Source organism: Cucurbita moschata, unplaced genomic scaffold (genome assembly GCF_002738365.1).
Source record: "Cucurbita moschata cultivar Rifu unplaced genomic scaffold, Cmos_1.0 Cmo_Scf00011, whole genome shotgun sequence".
In the NCBI taxonomy this organism is placed as follows: Eukaryota; Viridiplantae; Streptophyta; class Magnoliopsida; order Cucurbitales; family Cucurbitaceae; genus Cucurbita; species Cucurbita moschata.
In genome coordinates, this window is record NW_019268527.1 from 1,735,909 (window position 1) to 1,749,693 (window position 13,785).

General features: G+C 34.7%; 2 protein-coding genes across 3 annotated transcripts; both read left to right on the plus strand.

Moving 5' to 3' along the window:
* The first annotated feature begins 401 nt into the window (after positions 1–401).
* On the plus strand, positions 402–4,943 carry LOC111449244 (D-cysteine desulfhydrase 2, mitochondrial). Of its 2 annotated transcripts, none has more exons than XM_023089053.1 (7): positions 402–679; positions 929–1,246; positions 2,296–2,338; positions 2,676–3,029; positions 4,026–4,155; positions 4,258–4,431; positions 4,654–4,943. In XM_023089053.1, the coding sequence occupies exons 1-7, from the start codon at positions 440–442 to the stop codon at positions 4,886–4,888; spliced, it is 1,494 nt and encodes a 497-aa protein (XP_022944821.1). In that variant the 5' UTR covers positions 402–439; the 3' UTR covers positions 4,889–4,943. The 2 variants fall into 2 exon arrangements, with proteins under 2 accessions (XP_022944821.1, XP_022944822.1); XM_023089054.1 differs by having other exon boundaries at positions 2,691–3,029.
* A 5,736-nt stretch (positions 4,944–10,679) lies between these two features.
* LOC111449705 (protein JINGUBANG-like) lies at positions 10,680–12,024 on the plus strand. The gene has a single exon (XM_023089719.1). The coding sequence runs from the start codon at positions 10,707–10,709 to the stop codon at positions 11,961–11,963; it is 1,257 nt and encodes a 418-aa protein (XP_022945487.1). The 5' UTR covers positions 10,680–10,706; the 3' UTR covers positions 11,964–12,024.
* Positions 12,025–13,785: the final 1,761 nt, after the last annotated feature.

Sequence of the window (13,785 nt, forward strand, 5' to 3'; positions counted from 1 at the left end):
TTTATTTTTTAGGAAAAGGCAAGACACCCTAGTACGGATGACGATGTTGCAGTGAAGATCATGTGACTGAAGCTAGATTAATTGCATTCTGGGCATTACTTTATTTTTATTTAAATTCTCTATATTTGTTTTCCACTACGTTGTTCATAACAATATTGTTTTAATTAATTTATTATGAACGTTTAACTTTATGTCATCGTTTATGAAATATCTTCACATACTTTTTTCGCACGTTTTAGACATGTCATGCATGTAGTGACGTCCATATTTTATTAGAATATTGTTACGAACATGGCCCGAGTAGACTCATATATAATAGCACCATTTATTTCTTAACCAAATAATGTATATATGTATGTATGTGTATGTGTATATATACATATAATGTATATATACACTTATGAAGGAAGGTGCAGCAGAATGCTGATAGCGGGAAAATATGAGGCAAGCCATACCCAAAATGGCGAGTGCGCGCTCCGTTGGTAGCTTCACGAGCTTACCCTATCGGCCCCGCGATGCTTCCAGCGTTTTCCGGCCACGGAGGACGGTGGTTCAGTCGAGAATGGGAGGGTCTGGATTCTTTTTCAGGGATACGAAATGTCGCCTTCTTCACAGCAAAACTGCTACATCAGCTATGGACAATGAATATTCCTCGCGCAAGCTTACCCATAGCTCACAGGTTTACTTTCTACTTGATTCAATTTCTTAGGATTTGCATAATTTTATATTCTGAGTTGATAGCCATATTCACAACAATAGCGAGTTCAGAAAAGCTTATAACTAATGGTGATTTGCTCATTCTCACTCGAAACCAAAATTTGTTGATATTGTTCATCAGTTGTCTTCGTCTTAACTCATAGCAGTACGAATATGTTTTGTATTTTCTGTTTTTGGAGTACAAATAGTGATGGATTATTCTGGTAGGTAGGTTGTCCAATTTGGTGGTGAAGATTTCGTGGCGAGATTATTGGACCGACAATGGGCGTTGGCTAACCCTGATTCCAAAATAAACAAAGTTATTCTATCAACTGAAGATACAAATCTTGAAGATTCACCAGCCAATCACTCGTGCTTGGCAGTAGATACTAATATTTGTACGTATAATGATCTGTCGAGAGCAAATGCTTCAGAGCAGTCATTCTATGTTGTTAGGGATGATTTGTTGCATCCGCTGATAAATGGCAACAAGGCGAGAAAACTAGATGGATTTCTACCTCTTATTGAAGATAATTTAGTGACGGATGTGGTAAGATTATATCTCTTTGGGCATATCAGGAAGCTCTTCTGTTGAATTGATTGTTCAAGAGCTGCTGTGAATGTTACTTCTATACAAGTTTCCATACATTAATATCTTTCTTGTTGGTTCCTTGGAAGGAAAAATGGTGGAATGTTGTAGAAAATAATGCATATGGACGATGATTTTTGGTCGTTTTTTATTTTATTTATTATCTATCTTTTGTGCTGAATAGTAAAAGCCTTTGAGGGAAAGAAATTCAATCCATGGTGACCATCTGCTTAGAATTTAGTACTCTAGGTGTTTCTTGGCATCCAAATGTGGTAGATCGAGTGTTTGTCTTGCGAGATTAGTCTAGGTGCGTGTTCACTATATCTTAAAAAAAGAATAATGGGATATTTAGATATTCTATTAGGTTAGAATTTATATTCTTATTTTAACTATATCCAAATTTTGGTTTAGTTAGTTACTTGTAATAGTCTAAGCCCTCCGCTAACAGATATTGTCCTCTTTGAGATTTTGCTTTCGGGTTTCCCCTCAATGTTTTTAGAACGCTCTCCTCCTCAATCGACGTGAGACCTCACCGTTAATCAAGTAAGTACTATAGATTTTATGAGCAGTGGATTCCTTAGTTTTAGGGATTTTTATTAGTTAGTAATTCCATTCTAGGCTGAATTGAATGACAAAGATAACAAGATTCATGTCTATTATCCTTTAAAATTCTGTCATTTCTTTTTTATTTTTGTTTGTGACATGATTATGTACTACAGTGCGACTCTGTGAGAGATACGTGTTTATTGTCTCTCAGGGTCATAAAAATATGTCTTCTTTAAGCATTTTATATTAAGCAGATAGCTGCTGATGATTGGCATTGATATCACCCTTAAATTTTTGTTTAGAGGATGCATTTGGCGCATAAGTTCATCTACATTTCTTGGAGTTGATGGAACCAAAACTCTTTATTTTGTTTAGTTTTGTTCGTAACTATGCCTACTCTGAATCATGCCACCTATTGTCCCGTAGGATCAGGAACAATACACTGAATTTGAACCATTTTATAGGTTACATGTGGGGGTTGTCAAAGTGCACATGCAGCTGCTACTGGTAGGTTCTTTCCTGTGTGAAAAACTTATCTCCCTTTCTTTCTCTATTCTTTGCACAAGTGTAAAACCACAAGTATATGATGTCAAGTTTTAGCGGAGTGACAAGAAAAAGATGGTGTTCTCATGCATTAGGGTACATTTGGTTCAGCTTCACTCGTGCCACGGTGCTTGGATGTTTTCTTAAATATATATATTTTTCTCCCTGCAAAATAATATATGTGCTATAATTGACTCCAAAAGACTTAAACTGACCCAAAACATATCTAAAAAGTGTAGAATATAGAACAAAATTGAGCCTGGTAGAAATTTGTTTCTGCGTACTGATTTTCTACTTTCAGCTGTTTTATGTGCAGAGAGAGGTCTGAGATCACATTTACTTCTACGAGGGGAGCAACCAGAACTCTTAACTGGATACAACTTAATGTCAACAATATATGGAAACGTCACTTATGTTCCCAGATCTATTTATGCCAACAGGGAAAAAATGCTCAAGACTCAAGCTGAGTTAGTGGCAGGAAGTAGTGGTAGTATCTTATGGTTCGATGATGTTTTTCAATCTTCTATCATGAAGCAACCGTGTTCTACTACAAATTCTCTGCCAGTTGATTATGATTTTCATATAAGGGCTAGAAAGTATGAAAGAAAGGTTGTAGTTATCAATGAAGGAGCTGGAGATTCAATTGCCTTGCTAGGTAACTGAAAACCATTCTTTCTAAAGTGAGTGTAGTCTTAATATACGTACACGTTCCATCAAGCATATATTACATATTGTGAGCATTGATATAAGTAAATTTATTATAACCCATCCGCTTAAACTTTTAGGTTGATTGATGATTTAACATGATATCAAAGTAGAATGTCTTGAGCTCGTAACCTTGTAATGTCATTTCCTTTCCAACTAATATTGTTTACTTGCCCGGTCTTCTACAAATTTTTAAGCCCACAAATGAGGGAGAGTGTTGGAGTGTTTAACATAATTAAATTTAGCATAATCTATCAGTTTAAAATTTTGAGTTAATCGATGAATTAACACCTATGTACTTTTGACCCTCAGCATGAGTGATTGTTTTTACATTTTTAGTTTTGGTCCTGAAATGAATTTCCGTAACATTGGATATGAATTTCGAATCTAGACTTTGTGGCAGCCTTTTAAACATTATGGCGAAGCATTTTTGTTTGTCGTTTTCCAGGATTTGTATTTACATGCTGCAGTTATATTTGAATATTTCTTGTTGGCAAACCTTGACTTGCAAACATGATATGGATAAAACAAAATCTTGTATGAAAATATGCCTTCCAGTTTGACTAACTCGATGCAACGATGTAGTTCTATGGTTTGTATGTACGAGAATGGCTTGATTAAATACTCATGCATAAATATGAACGTTGGTGGGAAGATTAAATAAAGTTTTTGAACTCTATTCTATTCTGTTTCACCTGAAAGTTAGGGGGCTAAAAAAAATCCAAAGAACTTGTGTTTTGAAAGTTCCTTAAATCACAATCCTGGAAAGCTGTAAACTTCCTCAAGATTATTTTTACTTCCATCTTTATTTAGCATGTTTTTATTTCGCTAAGGAAGCAATGTGCTTATCATAATGTATACCCTATTACTTATCTAGACCAAGTTTTTATTTGTTCGTATTTCTTTTCAGGCATTCTTTCCTTGCTAAAAGTTCACGCTTTTGTAGGTTTAATTCGATTGGTGAACTACCTTTCTCAGGATCATTTACTTGGGAAACAGAGAGCTATTAAGTTTGTCGTTGATGCCGGTACTGGGACGACTGCTATCGGTTTGGGTCTTGGAGCTCTATGTTTAGGGTGTGTACACTGATCAGTCTGGTGAAACCCACCTGGGAATTGCATTAGCTTCTAACTTCTACTAATTTCGTTGAAACACTCTTTCTCTGTCATTCCTGCTAGGCTCCCGTGGGAGGTAACAGCAGTGATGCTGGCTGATAGAATTGATGGGTATAAGCGGCAGGAGAAGCGTTTAATTTCTGAATTCAAGAAGCATTTTGGCTATCCTATTGGCCTAGGCGAGGATGAAGTAAATGGCGGAATTGTAAATTGGGTAGAGCGTTTCCGTCCAAGAAAGTGAGTATTTCGTTCTAATCTTAACCTCTTCTACCGTAGATTACTTTTCTCCAGGCTTGCATGTATGGTGGTATTCAGAACTGGCTCGGTGAGTTAATAGACCTGCAAAGATTACGTTTAAATCATATTCATTTTAGCAAAAACTTTAGGTTTCTAAACATAATAATATCGTAGTAATTGAATTAGCTGCGTCTATGTTATAATCTCTATCCCATCTTGTAGATTTGGCAATGTGCTGGATGGTGAAGTGGAGATATGCAAACAAATTGCTCAGGAAACCGGTATTCTTGTTGATCCTATTTACACTCTAGCTGCTTGGGAAATGGCTACTTTTCTTTCTCAAAAGGGAGCCAAAGTGAAAGCAGATGTGGTGATGCTTCACACTGGTGGTACCCTAGGCATGTTTGGAATAGCTCAAAGGTATAAATCTTACTTTAACAACCTCAAAAATGTTTAACAATTGTAGAATAATAAGTCAAGTTTTATAAAAACAATTGAGCTCTATCCTTTAACCTCAGCAATCTGTTTGATAATATATATGGCATGAGTGCACCATGGCAAGTTAATAAAATGATAAATTAGTATGCATACATGTGCATATACACATTTAGGAAGTAAAATGCACATTTGGACTCTGTTATAGCCATTTCTGTACATTCAATGTACTCTACGGATAGAGGAATACATAGAGTACTCTACGGATAGAGGAATACATAGAGTTGAACATAGTAAAATAAGAAATTGAAAGATTTCGTTGAAATTGTTCGTTTGGAAATTTCCCGAAAAGCTAATCATAGGTTCTTCTCTCCATCGGAACAATAGGGCCGTTATGCTCATTACTAAACTTGTTGAAGAGATGGAATATAACCAAGGTATATCTTTTTGATCAGAGGTTGAATCGATCATCAGAAGAAGAATTAGGCAAAAAATTAGGATACATTCTGAGAAAATAAAACTTCCATCGAGGAGAAGCAAATGAAAGGCTTTCATAAAAATTCTCGTAGAATCGAGAATGAAGTTTTCATTCTGTACATGCCAGATCATGAATTAGTAACTGCATCCAATCTCCAAAAAAATCCCAATTGTTTCGAACTTTCTCTTTTTGGAATGGAATATTTACGGAATCCCCATAAATAGGATCAAACTATACATTCTTTGGAGTTGCCTTTAGCTAATTTTTTTATCGGAGGGATGGTGTGAGATCCCACATCGGTTGGAGAGGGGAACGAAACATTCTTTATATAGGTATGAAAGCTCCTCCCTAGCAGATGCGTTTTATTGCGGGAAACCTCGAAAGGAAAAGTCTAAAAAGGACAATATCTGTCGGCAGTCGGCAGTGGACTTGAGCTGTTACAAGTGGAGATGGAGATGGGGTTGGAAAGAAGGGAGTCATGGTTAAAGAATGGAGTGTGGTGATGGTCATGTCTTGAAAATTCATATCAATGTAAAAATGTGCTGTGTGAACACTAAAATGCCTCGCTCCCTTCCTTACTTGCCTAAGTTATAAAGATGTCTCAAAAGATAAACCAACTGTTGATACTAGTTTACAGACGTACCTTTTCCTAGAGTGGTGCGTGTCATTGGCAGGGAAATAGTTGTAGCAGTGGTGGGTAACTGAAATGATAAGGTCCCTCTCCGGATGTTGTGGCTTAAATAACGTTAACGGATTTAGAGGTTCTTCCGAAGGACATCCTACTTGAAGAGGTTCGTCTCTGATACCATCCGTAACGGATTTAGAATCCTAGATCAAGGGCGTTAGAGATAGCCTTAGCATATCTAAATCATGTAGCCTTAAAATATCTGCACAAGTGCATTTGATCACGTTGCTGTATTGATCAATCATCTTCATTAACCCAAGTCTATGATAGTAAATGCAAATAAATGACTTTGATCTTAAGCTTTCAAACTGTCCAACCATATAATGTTGATGGAGAGGAGCCCATCATGAGGTCCTGTATGCATGTGATGGAAATACACACAACAAGGCCTGTATTATTTGTATTATTTGTGCAACGGCTCAAGCCTATTGCTAGTGGGCATTGTTTTCTTTAGGTTTTTTCTTTCGGATTTCTGCTCAAAGAATTTAAAATGCGTCTGTTAGGGTGAAGTTTCCACGTCCTTATAAACAATATTTTGTTCTCCTCTCTAACGATGTGAGATTTCACAATCCACCCTCTTTGGAGTCTAACATCCTCTCTAGCGCTCGTTTCTCTCTCCAATCGATGTGGGATCTCACAATTGATACCATTTGTAACAGCTCATATCCACCGCCAGCAGATATTGTCCTCTTTAAGCTTTCCCTTTCGGGCTCCCCCTCAAGATTTTTAAAACACGTCTGCTAGGAATAGGTTTCACCCTCTTATATAAAAAAAAAAAAGTGCTATGTTCCCTTCTCCAACCAAGAGATCTCACAATTTCGTTATCTTCTCTGTCACTTCTCAATCACGGCTTGTCCTCACAACCAACAGCCGACACTGCATTTTCTTGCAGACTGATGAACAGTTGGGAGAAAAATCTTGAAACTGGACCAAAAAACAATGCCTTTCAAACCACAATCAGTCATTGTTTAATGGCCTGCTACCTGTGCTACAGCCAGGACCCTCGAGTATTAAATGCCAGCCAAACTCTGGTTTGAACTGCACAATTTCGAAGGGAATCAGTCTATACGGAGATAAGCATGGAGATGATGATAAAAGCCTTATTGATTATATGAAATGAAATGTGATTATCCTATGGAGTCCCCATTGTCATTAATAAGCAATTTGCTTACATACATCACGTTTTTTATTTCCCAACTTGTCGAAACAACAAATTTATGGATCTCGGCCCCATGTAGTGAATTCGTTGGAAAGAACGAGTAGATCAAGGAGAATTTTTATTTAGTTAGGAAATGGGTAGCCATTGGCTAAAACAGGAGTGAGGACAATGATTATTCCTTTTTCCCGTTTTCGTCCTTGTCCTTGCCTAAAGTTCCCGAGCCCAATGATGTGAATCCGTTAGGAAGAACTAGTAGATCAACCTTCAACGGGGTGAGTCTCCATTTAAACAGGGAATGGAGAGCCATTGGCTAAACGGGAGTGAGGACAAGAATTATTCCTTTTTCCCGTTCTGGTCCTTGCCTGAAGTCCCAGGGCCTAATGAGGTGAATCCGTTAGGAAGAACTAGTAGATCAACCTCTTCAACGGGAGAGAGTCTCTATTGAGACAGGAAATGAAGAGCCATTGGCTAAACGGAAGCTAGGACAAGGATTATCCCTTTTTCCCATTCCCGTTCTTGCCTGAAGTCCCCGAACCCAATTATTTATTTGTTTATTATTATTGTTATTATTTTTCTTTTATTATTGTTTTTAAAAAATTATTTTTTAAATATTTATGTTTATTATTTTTTCTTAAATAATTTGTTTAAGAATAATTATTAACCTTTACGACTAAATAAATTTAAAATTTAAAATATTTATTAGTTAGAATTATTTTAATAGTTTGACTTAATAAAAATAAACTAATTAAAAACAATTAATTATCTAAGTAACTATGTGAATTAAAAAAATATTATTTATTTGTATAAATTTTTTTTATAACATTTCATTTCTTAATTTATTTATTTTAAATAAATTCAATTAATTAATTGATATTAGTTTAAAATTTTATTAGAAATAAATTAATAATAATTTATTTAAATATGTATTTAATTTATTTTGACAAAAAAATTTATTAAATAAATGAATAGTTTATTTTTTAATTATCTAAAATTAAAGAATATAATAAAATTACTAAAAATATATTATTTATATGAAATTTTGATTAACATTTATTCGGAAACACCAAACAAACACAATTATTTGGTTTTCAAGAATTTTTTTTCCCGTGCATTACTTCGTAGGTATCATAAACAAAATTTTGAACCAAAAGTCTTTCCCGTCCCTTTCTCCATCCAAGTCTAGTGACGTCATTTTCTTTCTCAATCAATATTAACATTAAATAAAAGTTTAGTAACAAAATATTTATTCTAATTCTTAAACCTAAAATAAAAATATTAAAAACTAATTTTTCTCTCTTACTAATATAATTATTTAACTTTTAAAACATTTTTAAAAATAACAATTTTAGTTTTTATTATTCATTTTTATATAATATCATGAACATTGAGGAACGTAAGTTGGTTGATGGACATTGTTAGACGAATACGACGCTCCACAATGGTATGATTTGTTCACTTTGAACATAAGCTCTTATAGCTTTATTTTGGGCTTCTCCAAAGAGGCCTCGTACCAAAGAAGAGAGTATTTTTTTATTATAAACCCATGATCATTCTTTAAATTAGTCCATGTGTGACTTTTATCGTCCCACAGACAATATTAATATATATATATATATATAAATATTGAGTTTGATGCTAATATAAAAATGATATTTTGAAAAGTTTTTAGATTTTTTTTTTCTTTTTTTGTAAAATGATTTGGTGCAAGAGAATAAATAACTTTTTAACAAGTTGCATTTATTTTTTAAAAAAATAATATTGTATTAAATGCAATATTTTATTATTTATAATGGATAAGTCAGCTAAGAATAGTAATCCACAAAAAGGATGAAAAGGTTAAAAAGGGGAAAAAGAAAATAAACCCATTGGTCAATATTAATATTACGAAAGTAAATGTCACCCCTCAAGATGATTATCAAATCAAACAGATAAAAACAAATAAATAAAGAATAAAAAAAAAAGTCACAAATTTAGTGGAAATTAATCAATAATTAAAACTTTAAATTAATCATAAAATTTAGAGTAATTATATTAAATATAATTTAAAAAAATAAAACTTTTGTATTCATGATAAAAAAAAAAATATTATGAGAACTAAATTAATAAAAATAGTCGTACACTTTGAATTTTATCCAAAAATATCCATAAATTTTTAAAAATTTAAATAATATTTTTATTGTTAATACTCTATTTAAAATTAAAAAAAGTATTTATAGGAACGACCAAACTTTTCTAAAAATTCCAAAACCTTTTCTAAAAAAAAAATTCTTTGAATTTTCAAAACTAATATTAAAAAGTTTTGAGATAATTTACAAGATGTCATTGATAAATTTTTTTTATGTTTTATTTTATTATTATTATTTTTAGACAGAGTATTAGATTCAGTGATATTTTTATTATTGATTTAACATATTTTAAGTTTTCTAAAAAAAAATTAAAATTAATTTTGAAACAAATTATTAATCACTATAATTTTTTTTATTTTAATTTTTTTTTAAAGTTTAAGAATATTATCGACCCTCATAAAAATTTAAATATATAATAATAATAATAAAAATTATTATTATTTTTTTTAATTTGGTGGTCCATTGGTGGTTTCCCGGCACTGCGATAGCCTAGAAGGGGATCTCATAAACACCATACAACAAACAAACAGATGATGTGAAGAGGAAGCTTCAAACAAAAGTAAACTAAGTATTCTCATAGCCGCGTTTGAACACCCTCCACTTGCCTGCTGTCTTCCTCACACTCCAAATGACCTTTCTTGCCCTTCTCCACCTTCACTCTAACTCTCGTTCCATAAAATAACGAAGGGTAAAATAGTAATTTGGCCGTCTCGAGAACGATACTCAAGTAAGAACCCCTCACTCACTTTTTTTGTAGCTCAAACACTCTTATAGTCATATAACGTTGCTTCATGGATTCTAAAACTAGATTGGATTGAACAGTACCTGGTATCTGTGAGATCCCACATTGGTTGAGTAGGAGAACGAAACATTATTTATAAGAGTGTGGAAACACATTTTAAAAACTTTGAGGGGAAGTTCGAAAGGAAAAGTCGAAAGAGAACAATATTGGCTAACAGTGAGCTTGAGTCGTTACTATATTCCCTACCCTGAGTTGTATGCTGTCTAAGTCGTGGTTGTTGGATGAAAGGATGAAAGTGTCCCACATTGGTTAATTTAGGGAATGATCATAGGTTTATAATCTAAGAATACACTCTCCATTGGTGTGAGACATCTTGGGAAGCCTAAAGCAAACCCACGAGAGCTTATGCTCAAAGTGGACAATGCCATACCATTGTGGTGAGTCCTGTTCCTTTAACAGGAGTTGACTTGTTGCATAGAACACGGGTAAGACAATAGCTGTCCTGTTATGGCAGGAGTGGGATTGTGACAATATTGCCACGTGGCAGTCTCTTAATGGCCATCCGCCTATTCCGGATTCTCTATATATATACCCTTCCCCAAGCAAACTCGTTGCCATTACAATTTCTTCATCTCCCTCTTCCCGCCGTCATGAGTGTCCGATCATGGCTACTCTCCTGTGCCACCGCCGCCGACTCCAATACGCCGCCTCAATCCTCCTCCTTCTCAATTTCCGACACGTCGGTCAACTCTTCATCGTCGTCGTCGACACCGACTTCCGACACTAGCTGCTCCACTCTCCAAAGCAATCTCTCCCTTCAATCCCAACCGTCCATTCCATCTCTCCAAACTCTCCCCACCGTCAACAATACCGGAAACGTCGCCGTTTCTCAACTTCACCTCGCCTCTTTCAAGCTCCCAATCTCCCATCTCGCCGTCCATGGTCCCCACCTCTATGTCGCCACTGCTCACGAAATCAACGTCTACGATCGATCCACGTATTCCCACGTAGCCTCAATCAACGCTCGAGATTCCTCCTCCGGCGCCGTCAAGGGAATCGCCTTTCTCAACGCCCAAATCCTTACTTCTCATCAAGATGGAAAAATCCGCGTCTGGAATTTAACGAATAATCAATTCAAAAAGGTCAACACTCTCCCGACAGTCAACGACCGCCTCCGCCGCTTCATACTCCCGAAAAATTACGTCAACGTCCGCCGTCACAAGAAAGTCCTCTGGATTCAACACGCCGACGCCGTAACTGGACTCGCCGTGAACAGAAATTCGTTTTACTCTGTTTCTTGGGATCGGAGTTTGAAAATCTGGCAAGGCTCCGACCACCGCTGCGTCGAGTCCGTCAAGGCAGCGCACGAGGACGCCATAAACGCAGTAGCCGTCTCCGCCGCGGGGATTGTGTATACCGGATCGGCCGATCGGAGAATCAGAGTATGGTCGAAACCCGCGGCGGAGAAACGGCATATTCTGATAACGACTTTAGAGAAGCACAAATCGGCGGTGAATGCATTGGCGTTAAACGACGACGGTTCATTGCTGTTCTCCGGTGCCTGTGATCGGTCCGTTCTGGTGTGGGAAAGAGAGGACGGCGCGAATCACATGGCGGTGATCGGAGCATTGAGGGGACACAAAAACGCGATTCTCTGTTTGATCTACGTCTCGGCTTTGCTGTTGAGTGGGTCCGCAGATCGAACGGTCAGAATTTGGCGACGTGTAGGAGATGGGAGTTTTAATTGCTTGTCCGTACTGGAGGGTCACCGGAAACCGGTGAAATCCCTGGTGGTGGTTTCCGACGGGTTGTTAAACGGCGTCGTTTCGGTCTGCAGTGGGAGTCTGGACGGTGAACTGAAAGCATGGAAACTCTCGTTTTCGAATCTTAATGGAATATTAAATTAGAACAAATTTGTTTTTTTTAAATTATTTTATTATTTTTAAAAATATTAAAATATGAATTTTTTTATTATTTTAAATATTATGAAGGTTTGATTATTTATGGTGTGTTGTTAGATAATTAATAAGAAATTAATTTTTAATTTTTAATTTGTTAGATAATAATTAGATATGGATTTATATAAATATAGAATATAAGCGTTATTTTAATTTTTCTTTTTAAATAAACGTTCGTCTCGAGTGGTTGATAAAAATTGAGAGTGAAGAACGTTTTAAATCTTACATAGTCGAGAAGTAAACTGTGTAGGAGTAAGAATTTAGGTATTAATTTATTTTCGAATTCTTTAAATTACGTTAAAATTTAATCATGACTATAAATTTACAAATTGTTGTTATTTTTTAACATTTTTTTAATTCTAAAATAAATATTTTATTCCTATGATAATTTTAATAAGGGAATACACGGGTTAAGTTCGGGCTGGTTGGGTTGGTGACCCGAGAAAGGTAAACAACCAACTCTATACTTTCAAATTGGGCTGTTGGGTTTTTCATTTTTTTTTAATTATTTAAAAAAAATCTACTTATCCACGGTATAAGTTACCTTATTAACTTAAAACTAGCCTCACTTAAAAAAAAAAAAAAAAACTCTTCATTTTCATAACAATCTTAAAATTAGGGTTGAATTAGATTATATAAACCCTATGTTCAGATTGGTCGAGTGAACTCGACAAAAAAAAGTGTCAATCAGAAATCGTTACATTAGGTTATAAACCCTATTTTCAGATTAGTCGAGTGAACCCGACAAAAAAAAAAGTTTCAATCAGAAATCGTTACATTAGGATATAAACCCTATTTTCAGGTTGGTCAAGTGAACCCGACAAAAAAAAGTTTGAATCAGGAATCATTACATTAGGTTATAAACCCTATTTTCAGATTGGTCGAGTGAACCCGACAAAAAAAAAGAAAAAAAGTTTCAATCAGAAATCGTTACATTAGGATATAAACCCTATTTTCAGATTGGTCGAGTGAACCCGACAAAAAAAAGAAAAAAAGTTTCAATCAGAAATCGTTACATTAGGTTATAAACCCTATTTTTAGATTGGTCGAGTGAACTCGACAAAAAAAAGTTTCAATTGAGAACCAAGTAGAATTTTTGGTTTCTCGAAAATTCAACTGAAGGTTGAGTTATTTAAACGGTTAGGATCATCAAACGATATGAACACCCCTAAATTTTAGACAAACACGAGTATAACTTTTATATAAATACAGTAATAAACTAGTATATTAAAATATTGATTTTTGGACATTTTTGTCCCTCTTTAACTTGCCAATTTACAAAATATGTCATAATTAACAATTATTCTCTATAATTACAATTAAACATTTTAATTTAACTATTCTACCTCTTTTATTATTTTAATAATAATTTTTTGAGTAACTTAATTAATAACTAAATGATTAATTTTCAATATAATATTTATTAAAGAACGATAAAAAAAATCAATATATTTCATAAGCAAACCTACTGCAACATAATTTTTTTAAAATTTAAAATTTAATATTATAACGTAGTCCCATTTATTTAAGGGGAAAAATTGTTCCCCACTCACTCCCTCGTTCATATCTATGTTACTGAGCAGTTTTGAAATCACTTGAAAAAGAAAGAGTCAGAATTGATAGATGTATTTCTCGAAATAGTCGAGTAAAATGAAAATTTGTTCTATAACAACCTAAAGTCACCGCTGCTCTTTCGGCTTTCTCTTTCGGCTTTCTCTTTCGAGCTTTCTCTCAAGGTTTTTAAAACGCGTCTGCTAGGGAGAGATTTCCA

Excerpts from the sequence above, each read along its gene's own strand:
- LOC111449244 (XM_023089053.1), top strand. The coding sequence starts at position 440 with ATGAGGCAAGCCATACCCAAAATGGCGAGTGCGCGCTCCGTTGGTAGC. Across the intron at positions 680-928 it reads AGCTTACCCATAGCTCACAG|GTTGTCCAATTTGGTGGTGA; the intron begins GTTTACTTTCTA and ends TCTGGTAGGTAG. Across the intron at positions 1,247-2,295 it reads ATAATTTAGTGACGGATGTG|GTTACATGTGGGGGTTGTCA; the intron begins GTAAGATTATAT and ends ACCATTTTATAG.
- LOC111449705 (XM_023089719.1), top strand. The coding sequence starts at position 10,707 with ATGAGTGTCCGATCATGGCTACTCTCCTGTGCCACCGCCGCCGACTCC.